Below are 22,746 nucleotides of genomic sequence, written 5' to 3'. Positions count from 1 at the left end.
ATTTGGTGGATGAGAACACTGAGGTGCAGGGTAGTTAGCACAGCTGGTGGGAGGTAGAGCCAATGCCAACCACTGCCCATGGCCCTGAAGCTCGTGCCTGCTTCCCTGTCCAGTGCCTCTTCCTGCCTATGGGAGGATGACCACCATCGTTTCCTGCTGACAAGGAGTGTCAGGCTCAGTGACAGCAGCATGTGATGTGACATGGGCCAGAAGAAGCCAGAGGACCCATGCGAATGAATGAGAGAGCAGTCCACAAGTGCTCACTTCGCATGGACTACAGTAAAGCGCGACACTGAACAGAGAGGTGGTGAGGATGCTTTTCCCCGTCACTGGCTTGGTCTCTGTTACAGCACTGGGTTTCCTGGGAACCACACTAGCAAGCACCATGAGAAATAAAATGCTTTCTGCCACATATTCTGAAAAAAAAATGTCATTTAATGTAAACGGGTTTCTGAAAATGTTCAGCTGTGATGGTTATCTTCAGAAAGTCATAGACGTTTGTTAACTCAGCATCCCTTGAAGGGTCACCTCATCTCTCCTCGGCGTTATGCCAGAGAGCAAGTGGGAAGCGGGGAAGCAGAGTCCTTTTCAGTGACAGCCTCTTTGTCTGAGTGCAGAATTGGGCTGGAGACCCACGGCAAGCTCCAGCACTGGGCATACGTCTCAGAGATTCTGGAATGGAGGTGTCAAGGCTCCTATCACCAAGAGAGAGGTCTGGTGTCTGAATCGGCATCCCCAGGGTGGGAGCATGAACATGCCCTGAAGGGTCTCCAGTCCTGCAAGGCAGGGAAGCTTTACTACCTGAGCAGGGGTGAGCTGGTGTGAGGAGGGGCTGCAATCCAGTACCCAGAGATCTGTTGGGATTGGGAGGACACGTTCCCCTCAGGACTGAGGCTTAGTTATGGAGTGAGTGAACACACTACTAAATGGAAACTGCAGGGTATTTACAACTGAGATGTTTGGGTTTTGTTTTTAGTGGTTTTGCATAAGGTTCACCTCCTCCTCGAGTATCTGAGTAGTATCACCTGCTGAGAGACTGTCATTGCTCACCAGTTGTGTGAGCATCTTGAAACAAGACAACATTTTTGTCTCGTTGTAACAGTGAAGACCAGTGGAAGATGTGACTTTATAAGAGCAGCATTTATGATGATCTCAGTGCAATGGGCAGGACAGGTTGAGAGGGGAGCCTGCAGGCAAGGTCCACAAGATGCAAACCCTCCAATCCCTGAGCCACACCATGCACAGGAAGCCCAGGCAGGAGGCCAGGTGGCCTGGGCAGCCTTGCCTGGGTGATGGCCGTGGATTCCTGGTTGTGCTGGGATGGGATGCCATTGATGTCTCCAGGGAACTCAGAGCCCATGAGGCTAGAATGGATGTAATCCACATGGGGATGCAGGAGGGAGAGCTGGGTCTGGGAAGGCTGTGCGTGTGCTTGTATGGGGTGGGGAGAGAAGAAAGAGCAGAGAGGTGGGGACTGAGCCCAGGTGGGTCCCACAGTCAGGGGCCCTGGGCTGTTTCTATTTGCCTCCTTTGACCACCTTTTGCATGTCCGTTAGCTGGAAGGTGCTATGCTGGGGGCGAAGCAGGATATAGGGAAGCATGGGACACTATCACCTGCACAGCAGGACCTTGAAGTCTGACAAGAAGGAGCAGGTGGAATGGGGGGACAGAAGTGACAACAGAGTCGAACCGTTCTGCACCGACAGCTGGGTGCGTGGTGGAAGGAGCTGCTGATGAGTCCCCAGCTTAGGTGTGACAACTGACACTGACACTCCAAAACTTATAGGATGGTTTAAAAACAAATCTGTCCCATCCAGGAAATGTTGAGGTCTGGAGGGATTTTAAAAGCTTCTAGATTTGGTCCCTGTTCTGGATGTAGCTAGTACTCTAGCAGGAACATGGCTCTCAGTGCTCTGTCCTGGTCCTCTCATCCATCCTTTGCTGTCACAGCCCAGTGACTCTCATGCTAGCTCAGTCACAGGATTAAGATGCCCTTCTGTGAAATGTCAGATCCGTGGGCATTGCCAAGATTGCTACAAGCCATGCTTATGCAAGTTGTAAGAGACTAATGATCTAGCTGTGACTGAAAGGTTAATATGATTTAAAGAATATTTGTAAAAGTCAAACTATAGCCTATTTCTAAATTCTCCTAAATACAAATCCAAATGTGTCTACCCTCCTCAGAAAATTGCCAATGTCCTTCCTGGGCTTGAAAGTGGAGCAGGTCTCCTCCCTATTGTTTTGAAGGTCTCGAGTGTTTTAGCCTTTCCTGAGGGCGACAGCAGCATCAGAAGTTTACAATTATATGCTAAATGCAAACTGAAAAGTGTGGTTCATGGGCATTAATTTTTTTTTTTTTTGCACATAATGTTCATCAATTTGGCAATCTGAATTGGATTCAGAATCTGAGGTGTTCACAGCATTTTATATGAAAATGCTTACGACAGTTTTGGGAATAGAGATTCCTACCAGATGAATTAAATTTGCTCTTGATAAGAAGAATGTATTTCATGGAATTTAGGAAAATTAGAGAAAGTTTTAATGCATGTTTTTATCTGCACCCTTTTACAAAACAATGGCCTGAAATTTGGGTTGGGATTTACTGAAGGCGCAAGGCTAAGGCTGAGTTAATCACTGAATAACAACTTCCCTGGTCCACCAGTGACCACTTCGTATGAGGAGCAAGAGGATCAACGTTAGCATAGGTCTCAGACTTAAAAGCAGGACTGTCTTGAGGGGTGGGATGAATCCGCACCTGCAAATCTCCCCAAATGAGTTACAAGCAGCCTCGTGCGGCCCATTCTACACTTGCCAGAAGCAACGTGGGAATATCCTCAGACTGTACAGCTGCTCAGACCAGCCGGCTCGGGGCATAGCTCTCGGTGCCCACAGTGCCCACTCCCTGCTCTGTGTCCTTGTTCAGTCCCTGCCCTGCATGTGTGTGGGGAATCTAGGCTCAGTGAGGGCCATGCGGGGTGGGGCCAGGGAGTCCATAGCAGCCACACCTGCCAAGCCACTGGCTGGCAACCGTTTCACTGTTTGGGGACTCTTTTGGGAGATGCACTGTTACTCAGTGTGCCCACGTGCTGATGAGTGTGTGCACAGCTGCGGTAACGTACACACTTGCCAGTGTCTCTCAAGCATCAGAAACACAGCTTCCAGAAAACCTCTACCACTCAGGAAGGTTGCATAGGGACAGTGTGTGTTTTGAACACTGACTGTCATGTGTTAACAAGATATGGCCTCAGATTTGCATATTGACATGCTCACCACCAAGATGGCAAACTCCAGAACTTCCTGTGGGCCCCATTTTGCTCACTGGTAAAATGACAATAGTGCCTGCCTCATGGGACAGTGGGGAGAACTAAAGGCTGTTTGTGGAAAGTGCTCTGTAAGTACCTGGCATTTCTAAAGCAAGACACTGAACTTCAGCAAAGAGTAGAGCGGGTCTTCACATTTTGTTCTCGGACACAATTACCTGTGCATTTAGAACAACATACACCTCCTTTTCTGAACTCAGAAGTTGGGTGCATAAACACGGTATGGGAACAAGAGTAGAACAGCTCGATAGCCACAGCTATGTCTTATTTTCAAAACTTTTAAGGAATCTAATATTTAGGACAAAAAATAACAAGTTAATTTGAATTACACTAGGCAAAGAAGTGATTCTCTTGAAAAGTGATTAACATTGAATGTCTAAGAATGTGTTATAATATTCTTTACATTAAATGGCAATGTGTGGAGTGGAAACATCCTGACAAAAATATGTATTTCAAGGCTTACATGTTGATTACCCAAGACTGCACAAAGCTATACTTCTTGATGGTGAGATGAATTTTAGAGAAATTGTTCTCGATTCTAACCCCTTAGCTTCTTTACTCCTCAATTTACCAGTAGACATGAATACCTGCCCCCAGTGAATTCATTGTCACACATACCACGGTGACTGAGCTACCGCTGTACAGCTGAGGGGACATATTAGAAGTTAACTTTCAAATCCAGTCATATTTAGGCACCATATCAGTATCACCAGTATCTCAGTGTTATGTCATTTAATCAGAGTTTTATGTAACGTCCCTGTGTTCAAAAGGTAATATTTACCCTTTAAAGCATCTTTGTCTTTTCCCCATTATCTGAAATGGATGGGGGCACCCCCAGGATACAGAATAACAGTAATGGAGGTCTTAATGTTTATGTAAAGGGTTGGAGCTCAACGTAGACAAGAGCACAGCTTACTGTAAAATGGGTGTGACGTTACTGATCATTTGCCAGCTGTCAAGTACATCCGCATGGAGACCAGCCACTTTAGGGCAGCTCTGTTTGGCAGGACACATGATACTGACTCGACCTGTTAGATTTGGACTATCAGGGGACAGAATACGTGGATGAAGAGTAAGGGTTTGTTAGGAAATGATTAAGCCAAGTCATTTCAAGAAACAACTTTGAAAGTGTTTGCCAAACTGTTTGCCCGTTATCCCAGAATTTTATTAAGTTTTTCATGGGAAAAAAGGGGGAGGGCATGTGATCAGAAAGTTTGGAAGACACTGATTTAAGCAAAGTTCAATAGGTCTGTTTCCTGCAGGTCACCTCAGAGTCTTTAGTCTCCTAACACTGGTAAAGAAAATTGTGTTTGTGTGTGTGTGTGCACGTGTGTACACGCGTGCAGAATCTACCAAGTTCTAAGAGACAGGACACGCTGGGAAACTCTGCCCTATGAAACAGAATAACTTGGAGATTCGAGGCAGTGGTAACATTGATAAAAGCAGCTGGAAGTAATACCCACGGGAATTGGTGGGGAGGGGGAAATAATAATTTTTCCCCACCCAGTGTCTTGCATGAACATTTAAAAATTCACTGTGGACACTTTCTAAGAAAAAGCTGAATAAAGTACATTTTGCAGTGCAATCAGCCTCTCAGGACACGTGCTGCTTCTAAGGAGATCTGTGCTCTCCTAGAAGCTGTTGGGCGAGGGGGCTGAGATCCTGAACCAGTTCTGCTGACTGGCTCTCACAGTTCTAGAATGTTTGGGGTTACTACTTCTAAGATGTTTAACACATTGGAGGTTGCTCCAAACTACTCTATAAGGTATGTAACACCATGAGTTGAGACCCCTGGAGATTGCAGCCCTGTTTCTGAGAGTTTACTTTTCTGTTGCCTACGTGAGGGCCAACGGTAGCAGATGAGAAGCTAAGCAATGGTTTTGAGCAATAATATGTTACTTTTTAAAATAATGGCTTTCTTTTAAACTCTTGCTGCATCTCTGTTACAGTATCACAACCCAGATTTCTTTCTGCCTTCTTTATTGCAGTTACATATGGGGCTGATGGCTTTAGGGATTTTCATGCAATAATTCCCAAATCTTTTTCTCGTAAGTATATACTTTGTTTTTAAAAAATGGAAATGTGTATTCATCTCATACTCAGTTCCCATCGTGCAAATATTGTGAATGCATGTTTTTTCACCAACACCTTCCTTAATTAACACTTGATAAAATAAGATAAATTAAATATTTACCATCCTTTTCATTAAACATCTACCATCAGAGACATCATTTATACAGTAAAGTACAAAAGTAAGCTTTAGACAGTTGAGAGAGCATGACAGTAGAGTGACAGAGAATAGTACTAATAAGATTGTTACTCTACTGATGCCATAGAATGGTTTTGTTATTAACATCATGATTATTTCCTTTTACTGTGTGATGTTAAAATGGCCATACTTTCTGCCACCATCAGACAACCCAAGATATTTTCAAGATAATTTTTACAATCTTGTGGGACAAGTGAAAGAGACAGGCTTTCCTTCTGTTGGTCTGGAGTATTAATTTCAGAACTGAGAAGAGAAAAGTCACAGGCTTCAGGCCGTTATTCTGCGGCACCTCACTGCATGAACAAACATACTGTTAATACGTGGTGCAGGCGGGAGCTTCTGTGATGTAACTGTTAAACCAAAAACAGATGTTAATTTCATTTTTTCTTTTTTAGGTATTGAGAGCTGATAAATGATAAATATATTTGGGCAACATCCTTAAAGGAATAAAGAATGCTTTTTAAAAAATGTATAGAGAGCTGATATTTAAAGTGATACAAGTTGGTAACCTCCTTAGAACATAAGATTCGGAGCCTGTATTAATAAATTCTCTAATATTATAAAGCAACATCAGAAAACAGGTTGTGTTAATACTGTAACAATTTTGAAGACAGGCTCTAATTTAAAAGGTGTCAGTGACAGTTAAAGATAAGTTTCTGACATCCTGGTTATCAAAAACTATTTGGTAACTAAGGGATCGACTGCTTTTCCAGTATATAAAAGTTATGGAAATCTTTTTTGTACTAATATTCTTTTGATTCAACTTTAAAACAATAGGTTGATATTTATTTTTGTGATATATATGAGGGGACTTCAGAAAGTTCATGGAAAATGGAATTGAAAGATAATACAAATCTTTCGACGAACTTTTTGAAGTACTCACATACGTATGTATATATAAATATTTACATATGTGTATATGTATACTTGTGTGTGTGAGCTTATATTAATATATAAAACATTAAGGGACTAGGAGAAAGAAATATTAATTTTCAGATGAACAATCACATTGTTGAAATGTCTTGAGAAGTCAAATGCACTTAGGAGTAAGATAATACATTCTAAGAAATTGTGTTAAATGTGAGGAAGGTTTCGGCTCAAGCACGTTGTGATGTTGAAGCAGATCCTTTGGTGAAATCTTTAGTATATAAGGATTGCTGCACATGAGGATATGTAATACTTGCAGGTTTTATAAGATGGATGATAAATCTTTTGGTACACTTTCCATCTGTATATTTACACAAATGTGCTCCTAAAATATTAGTATCTCTCTTTCTCACTCTTCTCTCCCGATATCCACATTGTAAATATCCTTCTCAGGCAAATGGTAGTTGACCTTGAGGACTTTCTCACCCAAACAGCAACCAAACTGTTCTGGGTCAATATTGCCACCTCGTGGTCATGGTGGGCAATTGTCCTCCCCGCCCCTCAGCACCTTGTCCTTCAATCTCTGCCCCTAAGGTATCTTCTTTACTCCCATTTGTGTCCCTCGTTACCTAAAGAAAATGTATATGTGCTTGTAAGTCAGTCTTTCTGTAATACTCTTCCTCTTTTCTCTTTTGCCTTTCCTCTTCTCTCTCCCAGATTTCATTCCATTTAAAGGCCTAAAACAACAGATAAGGGGAAAAGTATTTCTAATCATGCATCTTGACCAAAAAAAAAAAAAAAAAAAAAAAAAAAAAACTCTACATTTTAAATGACATTAAGTTGTAATAAAAGGTTTCATTAACCTTTAAATGCTTGAAAGTTTCATAAATCTCTTTTATCAGCACCGCACTCTCCCGAGTGAGCCACGGGCTGGCCTTCATAAATCTCTTTTAGAGGTAACACAAAAATATTGTATACATGTGTATATAATATATATATCCTCATCATCTCAAATTTTCATTTAATTACCATGCTTTAAGATGTATCTTAAATATTTTTTATTGCTTTTGATTTTTACTTGCTAGTTGCCGTTGTTGCAAGAATATTTGTCTCCCATTTTTCCTTTAAAGTATTGAGCATTTCAAGCTTATGTGGCCTTAACTCATTGTGGAGTGACTGTTTTAGAATATGTTTTCAATGGATAAATGCATTCTGAGCACCAAACATTTACTCTTAAATATGGAGACACATTCTAAAAAGGAAAAGGAAAGGAAGAGGAAACATAACCCATTTGTAAGGTGGGGACTGCCAATATACATTATACCTATGCATTAAAAATGTTGAATTATTCATGAGTGCATGCAGTGCTTGGCAGCAGATCTAGGCCTCTTGGCTCCTGTTGACCTCTGAGTTCCATGGATTCTCCAGATTCTTCCATTCTAAACCTATCGATATGCTAAAGTCCACTTTAAGTTCAAGGGCATGGGGTCTCTCTTAGGACTGTTCGGTTACTAATAACAGACAAGACCTCTAAAATATATAACAGTAAAATTTTCACTTTTTCTAATTTTAAATAGCATCTGGGAATGAAAGTAGCCTTGGACTAGGGGTTTGAAAACACTCTCGTCTTTATATAAGCCACATTTATAGAATAATAAAGTTGGGCCCCTGTCCATTATCTCCCAGTCAGTGGAATAGCTCTGGGGGACCTGAGCCAGAGTGTTCCGGGGAAAGGAAGGCACAAGTCTCCATTTCATGTTCTATATTTAATCAGTTCAATTCAGCACCTTACTGATCTGACATTTTCCTAAAGGGGAGGGAGTGTTACAAAATATTTATAAGTGTATTCCCTATATTCAGGCAGAGTGTAACATTTCATGATAATACCACAACTAAGCAGTTCCAGGTCCAAGTACAGGAGGAGATGGAGGGGACCAGGAGCCAGAGAAGGGTGCGGCCAGTTGCCTTCATGGAATTGGGTTTTGGGTGGCTCTGGACCATTTAGGGAGTGACAGTTATTCATAAAATGGAAAATGAGTTCATCCTATAGCATTCTCCACAGAGTAAAGTGGGTGCCTTGCATGTCCCTTCAGGTGGGCTGCAGAGTATTTTAGTATGAAACTTCTGGGAGGCAGGCGCTGGTCCTCCATTCCCCATCACCTCCCGCATCAGGTGAAGCCACCCTGGGCATCATTGCTTCTGCAGGATGTGGATTTTAAAATCAAGGGTCCACAAAAGCTCATATGCACCCACTCAGTGGATGTGTACACTCACGCACAGGCCAAACACCACTTGTGTTTTGTTCTAGGTAAAGGGGAAGGCCCTCGGGACCAGGGCCCTCTCTTCTTTCTTCTGGGTGGGAGGCGCATCCATGGAACTGAGCCCGGGCTCCCACCACCCCTGCACACTGTCCTCTTTGCAGAGGCTCCTGTGGCTGCGGACCCCCCTCTTGGGACAGCCTCTTTCTTGCTTCCATCCGCAGTTGCCTGTCCTGAGGCGCCTTCTCTTCACATTCAGGAGCCGAGGGAGAGGGGAGGTCTAGTCCTGCATGGCCAAGGTGCCTAGAGGAGTCTCTGCAGTTCTCCCGCCCCAACCTCTCAGCTCTGACCGTTACCTTCTGAGCCAAGAGTGCCCAGGGCCTTGGACATTCCTTGTAGAAATTGGTGTCAGTCCCCGCTAACTTCCTGCCTTCTGAAACCACTCCGGCCTGCGCTTGCTGTCTGTGAAAGGAGGCACACGTAGCACTTGGCTGGTGCGAAGGATGCTGCAGCCGCATCTCCTGTCTTCCTTTTTTCTGGCCACATCATGGATTGAGCTTACATTCAGCTCACACTCCAGAAACTTTGTTCACACTTACACCCTCATCCTGCGCTTGTCTTTCTAAAATGTGTGTTTTAATTTCCTGGACTCTACATTTATGTTTACTAGGTTCCAAAACAAGTGCTGGTAAGGATGTGGAAAAATTGGAACCTTCACAAATTGCTGTGGGAATGTAAAATGTTGCAGCTGCTCTAGAAAACAGTTTGTTGGGTCCTCAAAAATTTAAACACAGAATTATCATGTGACTCAGCTATTTCACTCCCAGGCATAAGAAGAATTTTTTTTTTCCTTTTTGTCTTTTTTCGTGTCCGGCAACGGATCGCAACCCTCAGTGTCACGCCCGTACCGGACCGGACCAGCAACAGGATCGCAACCCTCGGTGTTGCGTCCGCACCTCACTCAGCCAGTGAGCGGGAGCCGGTCTGTATGTGGGATCTGAACCCTCGGCGGGAGTGCCGCCATGCACTCCCAAGAGGCGCACTGTAGCAGTGCGCCACTGGGCCGGCCCCACTAGGTTCCAACTTTTGAGATCCAATCTATATCTGCAACTTATGAAGATAGTTTCAAGCCCCAGTCTCTGTCATCTACGAAAATAATTAGCATAACACTTGTATTCTCCTAGCCAGATAAGAGACGCCCATTTCATGGATGGCCTCCTGGGTGGACGGATATCTCTTGGTTTTTTCTATGGCACCAGCACCCAGTTTGCAGTTGATCACAAAGACACAAGGACCTTTTGCCTGTGTTTGGAGAAAATCCACCCACTGCTTGAATCTAACCTGCCCCGTGGTTGACAGTGGCCCACCTAGTTCTCTCCAAGCCCCCCACCCTGCCCCGACTCCTGGCGGTCCTCCATTCCCTTTCTAGACCATAGGGATCTTTCCTGTCATCACACGGCCTACCATTTGTCCTCAGAGTGCTAGCAAGCTTCCAGCTCCAGAACGCCAGGCACCTGCCACTGAGCCCCTACTTAGAAACATGCGTGGCACTTGTGGATTAGGACCCCTCTGTCAGATTTCCCTTATTTAGGGTCCCTTGGCCTTGCCCACAGTGATCTGGGGATATTGTCTGCAAACTGTTTTCCAGAAACCTCGAACATCACAGCATCCTTAATTTTCTTCTTTGAGCTTTACCTCTTTCTGTACTGAAAATTCTTACTGCTGTTCCTACAGGTCTGCATAACAGATCTTTTTATTTTTGTCCTCACACCTATCCATCTCTAGAGCATGTCTACCTAAAATTGTACCTTGGTATCCACCTTGATCTCAGGATAACTTGGGATAGACTCACATGCCTTTCCGAGCCTCTTTTTGTTGTTCTGTTATAGCTCTCAGCAATGGTGCTATGTAGGCTAATAACAAAGTCCCGCCTTCAGTTGCCACAAGTCAAATTAGCAGTTGGTAGCAAGTCTTCTGGCTTGGAGGACCTCTGTGGTATTGAAGGCAGCACCCACTGCAAGCTTTCCCCAGGCTTCCTCATCTGCTTCCGTCCTGACACTGAGCTTTGCCTCCCTATGCAAGCAGCCTGCTTTGGCAGAACTGGTGCTCCTGAAGCCAGAAACCCGAAGGTCATCCCCAATGTGTCCCTGCTGTTCTGCTCCTCCCTAGGAAGTGCCCACAGTCATCCATAGCACGCGCCGTAGAGCACGCCAGAGTCACAGGAATACTTGTTCTTGATAACACAGAAGAACAAGACGTAGCTTCTGGCAGGTGTTAGTGGACCATGTACTGATGTTTGTCCTCGGGAAAGCAAGAGCAAGTTCTTTATATGCCTCTAAATGTATGAAATCAACCCTAGTAGAGGAACACTAGTTCTTCTGCGTGGTCTTTTTTGCAGCCACGGGAGCCCTGCTGGGCTAAGTGCAACCTGTGTCTTAGCTTCCGTGCTTAAAGAACTTGCCACACTAACTGTAATTTGCTCCAGTGTGCTCTTGAATGCCTCAGTCTCATTTTAAAAAAAACCCTTAAGACAGGTGGTTACAAATAATCCTAGGTTAAAAAGTACACAGATCTTTGCAACTGTATCGTGTGTCTAGAGTCTGCCGGTGCAGACGCTGGTGAGCTGTGAAGGCCCAGTGAGTTAGCTTCCACCTGATAGACACTGAGCACATACCGGAGCATACTGATTGTAGAGAACTCCGTGGTCAGTAAGCACCATTGCCTGGACGGCAAGCCGGTCTCGCTTACCTGCTGCCTCCTCTTCATTTACCGTATCTGTAGGATTCGGCCTCTTGTCTCTGGCACTGGGGAGGTTAGCAGATGCGAGGTGCTCTGAATCTCTGATCTCCAGAATCTTGTAGAGAAGAGTATTTGGAGAATCCTCGCTGCTGGATTTCTCAGGACAGCCATGATAATGCCAGGTTCCAATGGGAGGAGACAGCACAGTTCAGCCTAGAGGTACATCCTCATTTTGGGGTCTCCAAATCCACTGTGGGGGCTGTGGCCTGTGTTCCAATTAATTTTGTGTTTCTTTATTTGTCTGTAGCTCTTTTCATCAAGGAGCTAATGGGAAAACATTAGCAATGTAGTAGTTAGGAATTTGGGCACCTGCAGTTAGCTCCCAACTCTGCCACTTGCTGGCTGTGTGACCCTGGCCAGGTGCTCAACCTCTCTGTGCCTCAGTTCCTTCCACTGTAAAACAGGACAGTGATGGTACTTCCTTTACGGGGTTGTTGTGAGGGTTAATTAATGGAGTGCACTTAAAGGGCTATGCACCTTGCATGTGGTGAGTGCTGTGAACATTACTGGAGTTAGGTGGAGCCTTGCTCCATGTAGTGTCTGTATTGGGAGCTCTGCTCACCATGTCCCAGTCCCTGTCCTAAGCTAGCTTCTCATCTGTTAACCCACTAAATCCTCACAGCTACCCTGTTAGGCCAGTGCTGTGATAGTTCCTGTTTTTACAGATGAGGAAATCAAGGCACAGAGAAGTTACATGACTTGCCTGAGATCTCAGAGCTTTTGAGTAGTGGAGCTGAGATTCCAGACGAGGTATTCTGATTTCGGTGTCTGGACTCTAGATCTCCAAACCAAGAGGAATCTGTCAAATAAACTTGGAGTGTCATTAACTAAGTCGATTATTTAGAACAGTTGTTCTCGGTCCTGACTGCACATTAGAACCCTCGAAGGGCTCTTTAAAACACAGATTGCTGGGCCCAGCCCAGAGTTTCTGAGTCAGTAGCTGTGGGTGGACCCAAGGAAATCCATTTCTAGCGAGTTCTCAGGTGACACTGATGCTGCTTCTCTGGGGATCAAACTGTGAGAAGCATTCATTGAAAATGTTGTTCAGAAATTATATGGTCATGATCGTCATCTATCTCATTGATTATCTTGGTGAAATTTACCTGCCTTCTCTTATCAGTCTGTAAAAGCAGTGATTTTCAGTGCACCTGAACCTCTGCTAGTTACTACAGTCCTGTGTTCATCAGTTCATCCAGTCCTGGGTTCATCCAGGCAGAGTTTCAGAAGAATTCAAACAAACGTCTCTTATTTTCTTTATGAAGATAAATATGCAAATGACATAATTACCCTGCAAGTGACTTAGAGAAAACAACAGTGCAGAGAAAACCCTGGTCACCGTATTCATGAACACTGGCAGGCCCCCTGCCACACACATGCACACACACGCTTCTTTCTTTTTGAGAAGCTCTTCCATGTCTCTTACGTTCAAAAACGATCCCAGGGAACCTTTGAGCAAGTGCAAGAAATGTAAGTGAAACCTCTGCTTTAGGACACAGGATTTGTTTACATCACCGGAAGGTAAAAAGGAATTTAAATGATCATGTACCCAAGAAACACATCTTTCAGGAATCTGAAAAGGATCTTTGGTCAGAACTCTGAGCAAGTGTTGACCAAGATTTGTTCCAAAGTTTATTAGTAGAAAGGTAGCTAACATTATGAATAAGAGAGGCTTTTCAGGCTTGATAACCATGTATTGGGTATTTTTCCAAACAAGCTCACGCATGCTAGGGAATTGGATTATGTTCCCCAGTACTCACCTTCTAGGGCAAGGTGCTCATCTGGCAGGTAGGGTGTAGGGTTCAGCCTCGGGTCACTCTGAGGATTCCACCAGGCTATGGATCCAGTGACCTCACCCTGCTTAAAGTGAGGACCCAGCTCTGAAGTGCAGTCTTTATAAGTAGCTTTTTCATGCATTTTCAGAGACATTCAGATCTATGGAGAGGGCCAGCAGGTACCCCCTGTGTCGCCCCATCCCTGTGTCTCCTGTGACCTCTGCAGGCCCCAAGCATCGGAGGCTCAGTGCCCTCCCCTTGGTATATGCAAAGACCTGCTGTTGAGCAGCCCTGCATGTGTTCGACTATGTTTTTGCTGCTGTGCTGTTTTGTTTTTGCAGTGACACTGAGTGGCCTCCTGTGTTGTTTCTTTCAGCCGGTAATGTTAAAGTAGAGACTCAGAGTGATGAAGAGAATGGGCGTGCCTGTGAAATGAATGGGGAGGCATGTGCGGAGGATTTACGAATGCTTGATGCCTCGGGAGAGAAAATGCATGCCCCCCACAGGGACCAAGGCAGCTCGGCTTTGTCGGGAGCTGGAGGCATTCGACTTCCTAACGGAAAGCTAAAGTGTGATATCTGTGGGATCATTTGCATCGGGCCCAATGTGCTCATGGTTCACAAAAGAAGCCACACTGGTAAGGCCGGGCTTAGTTTTTCCTGTAGTGACCTGGAGAAGGTCCTGTGGGGTGTGGAAGGAGGAAAACATCCTGTCTTCGGGGAGTGTTTTAAGCATGTTTCAAACTGGCAGCTCAGTTGCAAGGGATTGGCTCCACGTCGTATGGGGACTATATGGTGTTCTGGTTCTGGGACAGCATTTAAAAGGACTTCTCAACATGTACCAATTTGATCCTATAAGTAAAACCAGGGACAAGTGAACAGCATCATGCGAGGGCTTTCAGAGGCCTGATATCATGCTCCCTGAAGAGTCTCAGCTGCCCCTGTAGGATGCATGGGCTAAGTGGTCCGTCCTTATCAAAACAAGACAAAACAGAAATCTACTGACACCAAAACTTATTCCTCAGATGTTCCACTGAGAAACCCTAAGTCGTACATGCATTGTAATTGCATTCAAATTATCAGGTGGGGCTTGATTTTTAGAAACATGAATGAAGGATGGGATTGCAGCAAAATTTAGTTTTTCGGAAAGAGTTCAGATCAGTTTTCAAATGACTCCCTCTCGAACAGTGAGACTTTGAATCAAAGGGTTTGATTGCCAATTTGAATTTTCATTTCAAATCAGTAAAGGATTTCATGCCAAAGCCCCTGTCTTATTGAGAGGTTTACTGGAGGCTTTCAAAGTATAAGAGAATGTGATATCTGCATCCAGAGATGAGGGGATATGGCAATTAGTGTCAGGTGGTCCTGCCCCAGCTCACAAGATGACCTGTCGCCGGGGGATGGGGGGTGTGGAAGCCCTGCCGAGTCTCGAGTGGCCACATCGTGCCCGCCCTGTGTCTCCGGTAGTCAGTCGTGTTGATTGAACAGTCTCACACTTGTCCAACAGAACTGCCGAGTCACCACCTCTGATGGTGCTAAAGAGACTCAGAAATGAAATATTAATGGCACACATTTTACCTCTAACTGTATGCACGAGGTTTCTTTTGATTTCAGCAGAAACTTTTCTTTCCGTGGGAAGCTGCCCTAAAGGTGGATAATACACGATAAATCCACCGACTCTAGTGATCACTGAAAGCTTGGATGTGAAATATAGAAGCGCTGAGCCATCACTGCTTGTGAGCTGGCTTTGGTGGACCATGGTAAAGCTAGTGTCTGCCACTGTAGTACCCAGAAAGGGGGAAAAAAAACAGATGCAAAGCACATTGTGCAGGTATAGCAGATTTTATCAAGAAATGCAGATATTTGTGGGGTTGTAATTTTGTATTTGATTCAGGGCAGTTTACAAGATGATGTATCCCATTGATAATATATCTGGAAAACCATAAATAAGTTTATTTTCAGTAGACATCCATCTTTAGTAAAAATTTAACTTCTAAAATTAAGCAAGCTTTGCTTTTCCTAATGGGTACCTTAATCCTCAAAGTACCCGGTGTGACAGAACCCTCCCACGCTAAGTAAGCGTGCTGGGAGCCATCCCATTCTTTTTGGGGTGAGGTAGAAATGAACGTGAACGTGAACTTCCCTGTCATAGACACTTAGCAGGGTGCTTGGACTCCTGTGCTAATACATTCCCGATTAGGAATAGTCCTCGCAAGTGAATTGCTTTCCTGCTAATTCATGACTGTACAGTGAAAATTCTCTTAAATAAATATTCGATAAGTGAATCAAATTCTGGCATGCCAAATTGCCAAAACAGAATAACTGCTTGCCTTGATACAAAGAATAATTACATGTAATGAGTAAACCTGCTGAGTACAGATGTGCAAAGCAGCCCTGCTGATGGCTCATTTCTCCCAACCAGTGGGAGCAAAGTGCCACATACTCACCAAGACCACAAATTCTTCACTTACAAAACAAATAACTTCCAGAAATAGGGACACACTATCAACTTCATAGTTCCTGTCTTGCCCTTTACTCAAAAAAGCAAAACAAAATGTAACACTTGCAGCAATGAACTCATGGGTCGTCTCCATAATGTGTTTCCACTTGCACAAACATGGAGGGGCACAGGTAGATATAGAAACACATAGTCTGGCCACGCTAGGTTTGAATAACTAGACATGCCAAGAAGGTTTTCATTTTCCTGAGATCTCAGTGGAGTATGTTAGAAAAGGCATGCTTTCTAAATGCTCTACATGTAGCACACTTCTAGAGTAATGCTTCCCAAGCTCTGAGGGGCATATAAACCACTTGGGATCTTTTGAAAGCACAGACTCTGATTCAGACCCTGGGGGAGGCCGAGGGCGGGCATTTCTCAAGGCCCCCAGGAGTGCAGGGACCCAGAGCATCCTCTGATGGGGGGGACGTGCAGCTGAGCAGTGGACAGTGAACAGGTCCACTGGGGGCAGATCTTCCCTTGGGAGCTTAGGTCCAATGTGGACAAGCTAGGACTTGCACTGTGGCCATTCCTGCTCCTGTCCATGACCACGCCAGCATGGCACTGCAGGGCTCCCCAGTGCCTTCCCTGATAAGCCAAAGGGACTGCAGGGGACATCTCCCAGGCACAGACCTCTGCCCCTGCCCCATCACCGCCTTGATGAAGTTCCACTGGTGCCGTTTTCTACACTTTGTTGGTACCAGCACTCCACTGCCCCTGTTTTCACTCAGGTGTAATAGGGACACCTTCTGCACCTACACCTCAGGGTTAGTGTGAGAATTACCTTGGAGAGTTGTAGGAAGGAAGCGAAAATGCAGAGAAAAAATTGCCCTGCAGATGCACGCATTATTATTCTAGACCAAGGGGTTTTACAAAGTAAAGACCAAGAAGAGTGTCAGAATTGTAGTTATTTTGTATAGCCCTGTGCCTATCTGCTCCCACCTGTAAGGTAAAAAGGAACAGGCACCATGCATTCTAAACACAGCACCCTGGTGGTAACGCTGCCACGAGGTGCAGTGGCAGAGTCCCCAGGACAGTTCTCGCAGTTCAGACACATTTTCTAATTCACCTTCTTCTGCTGTGAGATTTCATAAGGTAGGCATCCTCAAAGACTCTTTTTTACCCAATGAAGTTATGAAAAGGGACTCAACATTGTTACAGAGGGTCCCAAATGTAGGAGATCTGTAGAGTCATTGGGATTAAACACCAAATTTTGATCATGATATTAAAGTCCTCATCCCAACTAAATAAAATTAAATATGACCTTTAAGAAACTTGATCTCATTTAACCACAAATATGAGCTGTTGTCCTGCAGAAGGCAGGCGGTGGCCACAGAAGGAGAACACACAGAATGGGGGCTGGTTCCTTACCTGGTAAAACCTCCCCAGGGGAAACTCCCTTGAGAGGAGCACTCTGTTGTCACTTTTGGGAATACTCTCTTCAGGACCCCCACGCCCTGGGCTGTGGATTCACGTAGGCACCGGCGATCAGAAGCAGATTCCCAGTGCAGCCCGCCTTGCCTGCAGATCACACCCTCCATGCCTGCCTGTTCTGCAGGAGGGCAGAGTGGCTGTAAGAATCTGTCCTTTCTGTCCGGACTGAGCAAGACAACGCCCGTAGCTCTAGGGAGGAACAGGGGACCCCAGCACCTGCCAGCATGGAAAGGGGTCTTTCCCACGTCATAGGTGGAGAGGTGGATACTCTAGTTTTGGGTCCTACTACAATCACAGTTGTATCACCAGGATCGTCCCCACATCCTTATTAAGAGAATGGTTGTGACATTAGCTTTCTCAGCCAGCCTGAGGGTCTGCCCTGCCCAAACAAGATCTGTGGGCAAGACATGTTCCCTTTCTCCCTCTCTGGGTCCCACTGCACACAGGATCACTCTATTTTTCCCTTTTGTCCACTTGGAATTGCACACGCACATTCACACACATGGGATGAAGGTCCAGACATGTAATTAAATGACCTCCTTTGGAAGCTCCTCGGGGCTACCTGGCTACCAGCTGTTTTAATCTCCCCATCTAAATCAGCTATGTGCATGGGTTTGTAACTAAGAGAGTTAGTAAGTGAGTTAGTTAACCAGCACCTTCCAACTGCTTGACTTTAAACCCCTTCTCTCTGCTCAGGCGAGTTCAATCCAGATAGGGATTTGGGCAAATACCAGATACATCTGGTTAGTATCAGGACCCCTCCACTTGCCTATAATTGAATATCACTATAAATTAGTTTCAACTTTTATAGTAGCACATCCATCCTGCCCACTTAAAAAAAAGTGATGATTGTCATGAAATTCAAGTGCCAATACGGATTTTTAAATTTAATCTGCTGTGGATTTTAATAGTACCAGATATGCGTCTGCCTGATCGTTTTTGATAAGTGCTGTCTTCTTCACTACAGTCACATTAATCAATTGGGGAAATGGCTAAATGGACGTTTTAACACGTTCTTTTTTCCTAAGAAAAAAATTGTCCCTAGGAAATACACCAGGAATTTTGGCCGCATAGTGCTCCTCTTCTAAATAAAGCATTTTTTTTTTCAAAAGATCTTTAATATTTACCTAAATGTGACAAATGTATCAGTGTCTTAGGTGGGCGTTAAATGAAATGTTCGCTGATTCAGATTTTGAGATCAGCAAGACAATAGCATGTTTCTTTTCTCAGATACCTGTTTATCCCTTTGCAGATCCAGAATATAGCACACGCTCTGCCATTCACAGCAGAGATGCAAGTGTTTCCTTAGTCACAAATTCAGTAGTACTGCACTGAAAAAGAATTCCTTAAAAACAACTAACTTGCACCTCTTAGAATATCTGTACTTAAAATATAACTTGTCTTCTATGGATATAGATACATAATAGCTTAAAGGTTTCAGGATTTGTGAAGAAATTAAAAATCACAAAACCTCAACGCAACTCTGTCTTTTCCATCCTTGCCGTAGGGAGATTTGGGACTTTTCTTTGGAAGGTGGGAGCTTCCTGCAGAGTTTCTTAACTTCTCGTTTTATTCAGTCTCTCTCTCTCCCTCACCCTCACTTTCTCTCTGTCTGTCTCTCTCCTGATTTGCCTGCTTAGGGACAGACAGGTAATGGAGAAGAAATTGAAAGGGAAAATACAGGGAAAATGTAAATGAAAAGAAGTTATTATAACTGTTATAATGAAGTGCCTTTCATTTAAATATAAGAATGTAACGCTGAAATGAACTTGTGATCCTGAAATGCATTTTTAATGAGTTTCCTTTTTATTTTGCTGCTTCAGTGGCATATTTTAAAGACCCTTTGAAAAAAGCCACATTAAAAAAACCCACCAAATGCCACAACACGCAAAATTGGATATTGGTTTATTCCAAAACTGCTGATCAGGAAGAGTGGCTCTTCATCACAAAATGTTGCAGTCACTTTATTTAAATGAGTTTGAATTTGCATTGTGATGTGCCATTCTGATTTAGGGGAAAAAAATTAGATTTTCAGATCAAATTGACCCAGCCAGTGGAGCGTTAAGGAGCTGGCAGGTTTAGTCTGAAAGCCTCATGTTCTATCAAACCTGCAGCCGGTGGAAGTCACCGAGCCCCTGTGGGAAACAACTTTCTCGCTGGTGTTGTCCTCTTGTCCCCGCGCTGAGTTTTGTTCTCACCCGCTCTCTTCTCTCGGTTCCAGGAGAACGGCCGTTCCAGTGCAATCAGTGCGGGGCCTCCTTCACCCAGAAAGGCAACCTGCTACGGCACATCAAGTTGCACTCCGGGGAGAAGCCCTTCAAGTGCCACCTCTGCAACTACGCCTGCCGCCGGAGGGACGCCCTCACAGGCCACCTGCGCACGCACTCTGGTAGGTACCCCAGGCACAGGCCAGAGCTACCTGGGTGCCCGGTCCCAGCGCGCCATCCTCTATGGGGTACTGGCCACCACTCCGTTGCTGTTAGTCTCCCCTATCCCATAATCTCCTTTGCCCATGGAACTAGAGGAAATGGGTGGGAAATGCACACGTGCACAAACACGCACATGCACACACACGCATGCACACTCATAAGGCTCACCTAAGGTAGTGTGTTTCAGAAGATGCCTCCTCATCCCATTTTGTCAGGTGAATGGGGTTTTCATAAAGGATTTTGCCAGCCACACTTACACTGGGTATACTGCTAATGCCCAAATAGTTTAAAGTACATTTCTTCGTGTTAATTGTTAAGCCACACTTATTACTGTAATTTCAGTAGCAATAATAGGGATAGTTTTCTTCGCAGAGGTGAAAGATAAAGGTGATTGAGGGCATAACCCATCATCCGTGGGCACGCCCACAGAGACTGAGCCCAAGTGTGACTCTCATGCCAGAAACCGGTCAAGGCCTCAGGTGGAGAGGCCAGTTTGGGGCCAGATTTTAGACAGCAGCATTTTCTTTGAATGAGAAAGTAAAGTACATCCCAAATACCCAGAGTCTCAGCAAGATCATTTGCATAAGTGCTTGATAGTTCTGGAAACCTGTGAAACCTGAATCCACCTCTAATTAGATTAGATCCTCTGCCTCCTGAGAACTCTTCCTGGGTGTTTCCTTATCCAGTAGCCCCCAAATCCCACAAATCAGAGGAAGGAAGGGTTCTTGGCCAGCCTGCTGTGCATTGTTTGCCCCCAGTGTGGTCTACACAACATGACACACACAGGTATCTTTCACACCATCCAGCGGGGACATTTGAGGTCATGCACTGCTCGAGGCTTTGGGAGCAAAAGATCGATGGCCCTTGTCCCTGCCCTTACAGCGCTTGTCCTCACAGACTGCCATCAGTCCACCAACTTCTCCGAGCAGCAGCTGCTCTAAGCAGGCACTGTGGGTGATGGAGACGCTTTGGCCAGTCCCCTCCTGGCATCCTCAGGGAGCAGTATAAGGAGACACCTCCCCCAAGAAGGGGTGTTTGCTCATTGTGGAAGGTTCACACAGGCTCAGGCCATCTCTTCCCAAATGTGATGCATGTATTTGATGGTTGGGGGGCTTTAGGGGACTTTAGGGGCCTCTTAGTGTGCCCATCTCTTTGTCACACATTTACTGAGCCTCTCAGGGTGCACACCAGCATGTTGCAAGTGGCATGGCAGAGCGTCCAAGGGACAGTGGGTGCATAAGGAAGGGACCGTCGGTCCTCGGGTTGGGAGGGTCAAGAGAGACTTCCTGCAGAGGGCAGAGCTTGAGTGTATGCTGAGAGGTGAGTTTCTAAAATTTGCTTTAGAGGATTCTAGACAAATGTGTGCTTCTGCAGTGATCCTCGAAAGGGGTGTGGTGCACATTTTAGCAAGTGTTGGCGAGAACTTGGGCTTTCTCTTGGTGAGTGGGAGTTCACCTGGACGGCGAGAGACAGGGGGAGAGGAGTCTCAGTGGAGTTCCCTGAGCTATCTCCTTTCCATGCTGACCTCATTCCAGAAGGTAAACACAGAGGAGGCGCCCAAGATACCTTTAATCAGAAAATCATGATGATTTGGGTGAGCTTCTTAAAATTTTAGCCCCAAGAAAGGGGCTACACCAAGCTGAGCAATTGCTGGCACCACAGAGTGGGCAGGTCAGCAGAGGTAGCAGTGGACGGCACACTTGCTCAGGGCTGGGAGAGGTTTGCTGCAGGGGACAGGGAGAACAGACAGCTCCCCAGAGGCGGGAGGATGACAACATGCACTGAACATTTTTAAATGTCTCCAGGTGTTAGTGACAAGCAGGTGCGGTGGTCCCACCTGGAGGTGAAGGTGGTGCCGGGACTGACAAACCAGGCCGTGTGGGCTTCTGCTGTGAGGATCGCGCTGTCTGTGCGGTGCTAACAGGTGACCTAGGGAAGAGAAGCTTCACATCTGTCACTGAGGAGGAGTTATGGAGACAGAGACACAATGACAGCAATATTACCTCCAGATGGTAGGAAGTTCATGTCAGTGGAAAACACAGAGACTCATTCTTAGGTTAACACCAACCATATCATCACCATCCCTGAATTACTCTGATTTGCAATAGAAATCTCTCCTGCGTAACACTCCTTAAAACTTACAGTGATGCTGCCCTCTTTTCTTTCTTATTATGAAATTATGATCATCAAGTGCAGTATTTTATCTAGCTCCATGCTGGCTTATTTAATCCATGTGTGATGGCATCCAGCTCTAAGTATAGTTCATTACTTGAGTAATTATATATAACAGGTAGTAGACTTTGGACAGTTTATTTCTATTGTGGCAAATCATCATCAATCCAGTGATGCTGGTGATTCTGCCATCTGAAAGTGCCATTGACATACACACACAGCTCTTGGGGAAAGCTCAGTGATTTAGGTTCTTCAAGATGATTTCACTAAAATGAAATGAAGACCTCAGCCTTTGGCAAACTCAAATGTGTCTATGTCCTATTCCATTGTGGAATGGCCACTCCCCTATTCCATTAAAAATCAGGATCAACCTCATAGCTTTCCCAACTGGTGGTGGCCTGAGATTCCACAGACCATCATGCTAGTGGTGATAGAGTTATAGAATTTTTCCCACACTGATAACAAGAGGAGTTTTGGAGGTCTGGAAGGGTAGGGAAGGGACCCCCTTTCTTTCCTCAAAGTTTTCTTTGGAATTTGCAAGCTTGGAGACTTTCTTTCCCACAGAATATTGGGCTATGCTTCAGGACATACTTTAGTTTCAGCTGCTCACAGCAAACATATTTCTTATGTTGCAGAGTTAAAACCAATCATATACTCAGAAAAAATGGGTGTGCAGACACCATGCCATATAGACAAGAGACAATTTTAATTGTGAAGTTTACTAAAGTTATAGTTTCTGCGGGAAAGGACATTGACAGGTTACCTATGTTCTATTACTTTCTAAATGTGGTACTTGATAAAATGTGCAATTTTAGACAACATTCTATATTACAACATTGTTTCCTGGTGTTGAGGACACATCACTTTCTGTAGATAAAGATAATATATATTTTTATATATATATATATATATATATATATATATATATAT

The 22,746-nt window shown here is 44.7% G+C and overlaps 1 protein-coding gene across 13 annotated transcripts in view; it reads left to right on the top strand.

The window, feature by feature from the left end:
- The window catches only part of IKZF1 (IKAROS family zinc finger 1 (Ikaros)), a 93,604-nt gene that overhangs the window by 55,612 nt on the left and 15,246 nt on the right, over window positions 1-22,746 (top strand). For 4 of the 13 annotated variants that reach the window (XM_008569889.1, XM_008569886.1, XM_008569885.1 and 1 more), the window contains exon 3: window positions 19,437-19,604. The exons of 5 other annotated variants lie outside the window; for them this stretch is intronic. In XM_008569889.1, coding sequence (XP_008568111.1) covers window positions 19,437-19,604 — 168 coding nt within the window. Of the gene's footprint in view, window positions 1-13,661; window positions 13,923-19,436; window positions 19,605-22,746 lie in introns of all 13 variants that reach the window. 4 more of the 13 variants (XM_008569882.1, XM_008569881.1, XM_008569884.1 and 1 more) reach the window with 2 other exon arrangements.

The sequence above is a fragment of the Galeopterus variegatus genome, unplaced genomic scaffold, assembly GCF_000696425.1.
Source record: "Galeopterus variegatus unplaced genomic scaffold, G_variegatus-3.0.2 Scaffold540, whole genome shotgun sequence".
NCBI classification, from domain to species: domain Eukaryota; kingdom Metazoa; phylum Chordata; class Mammalia; order Dermoptera; family Cynocephalidae; genus Galeopterus; species Galeopterus variegatus.
The sequence above is the reverse complement of the archived record's forward strand: the minus strand, read 5'-3'. Positions and strand labels throughout refer to the sequence as shown.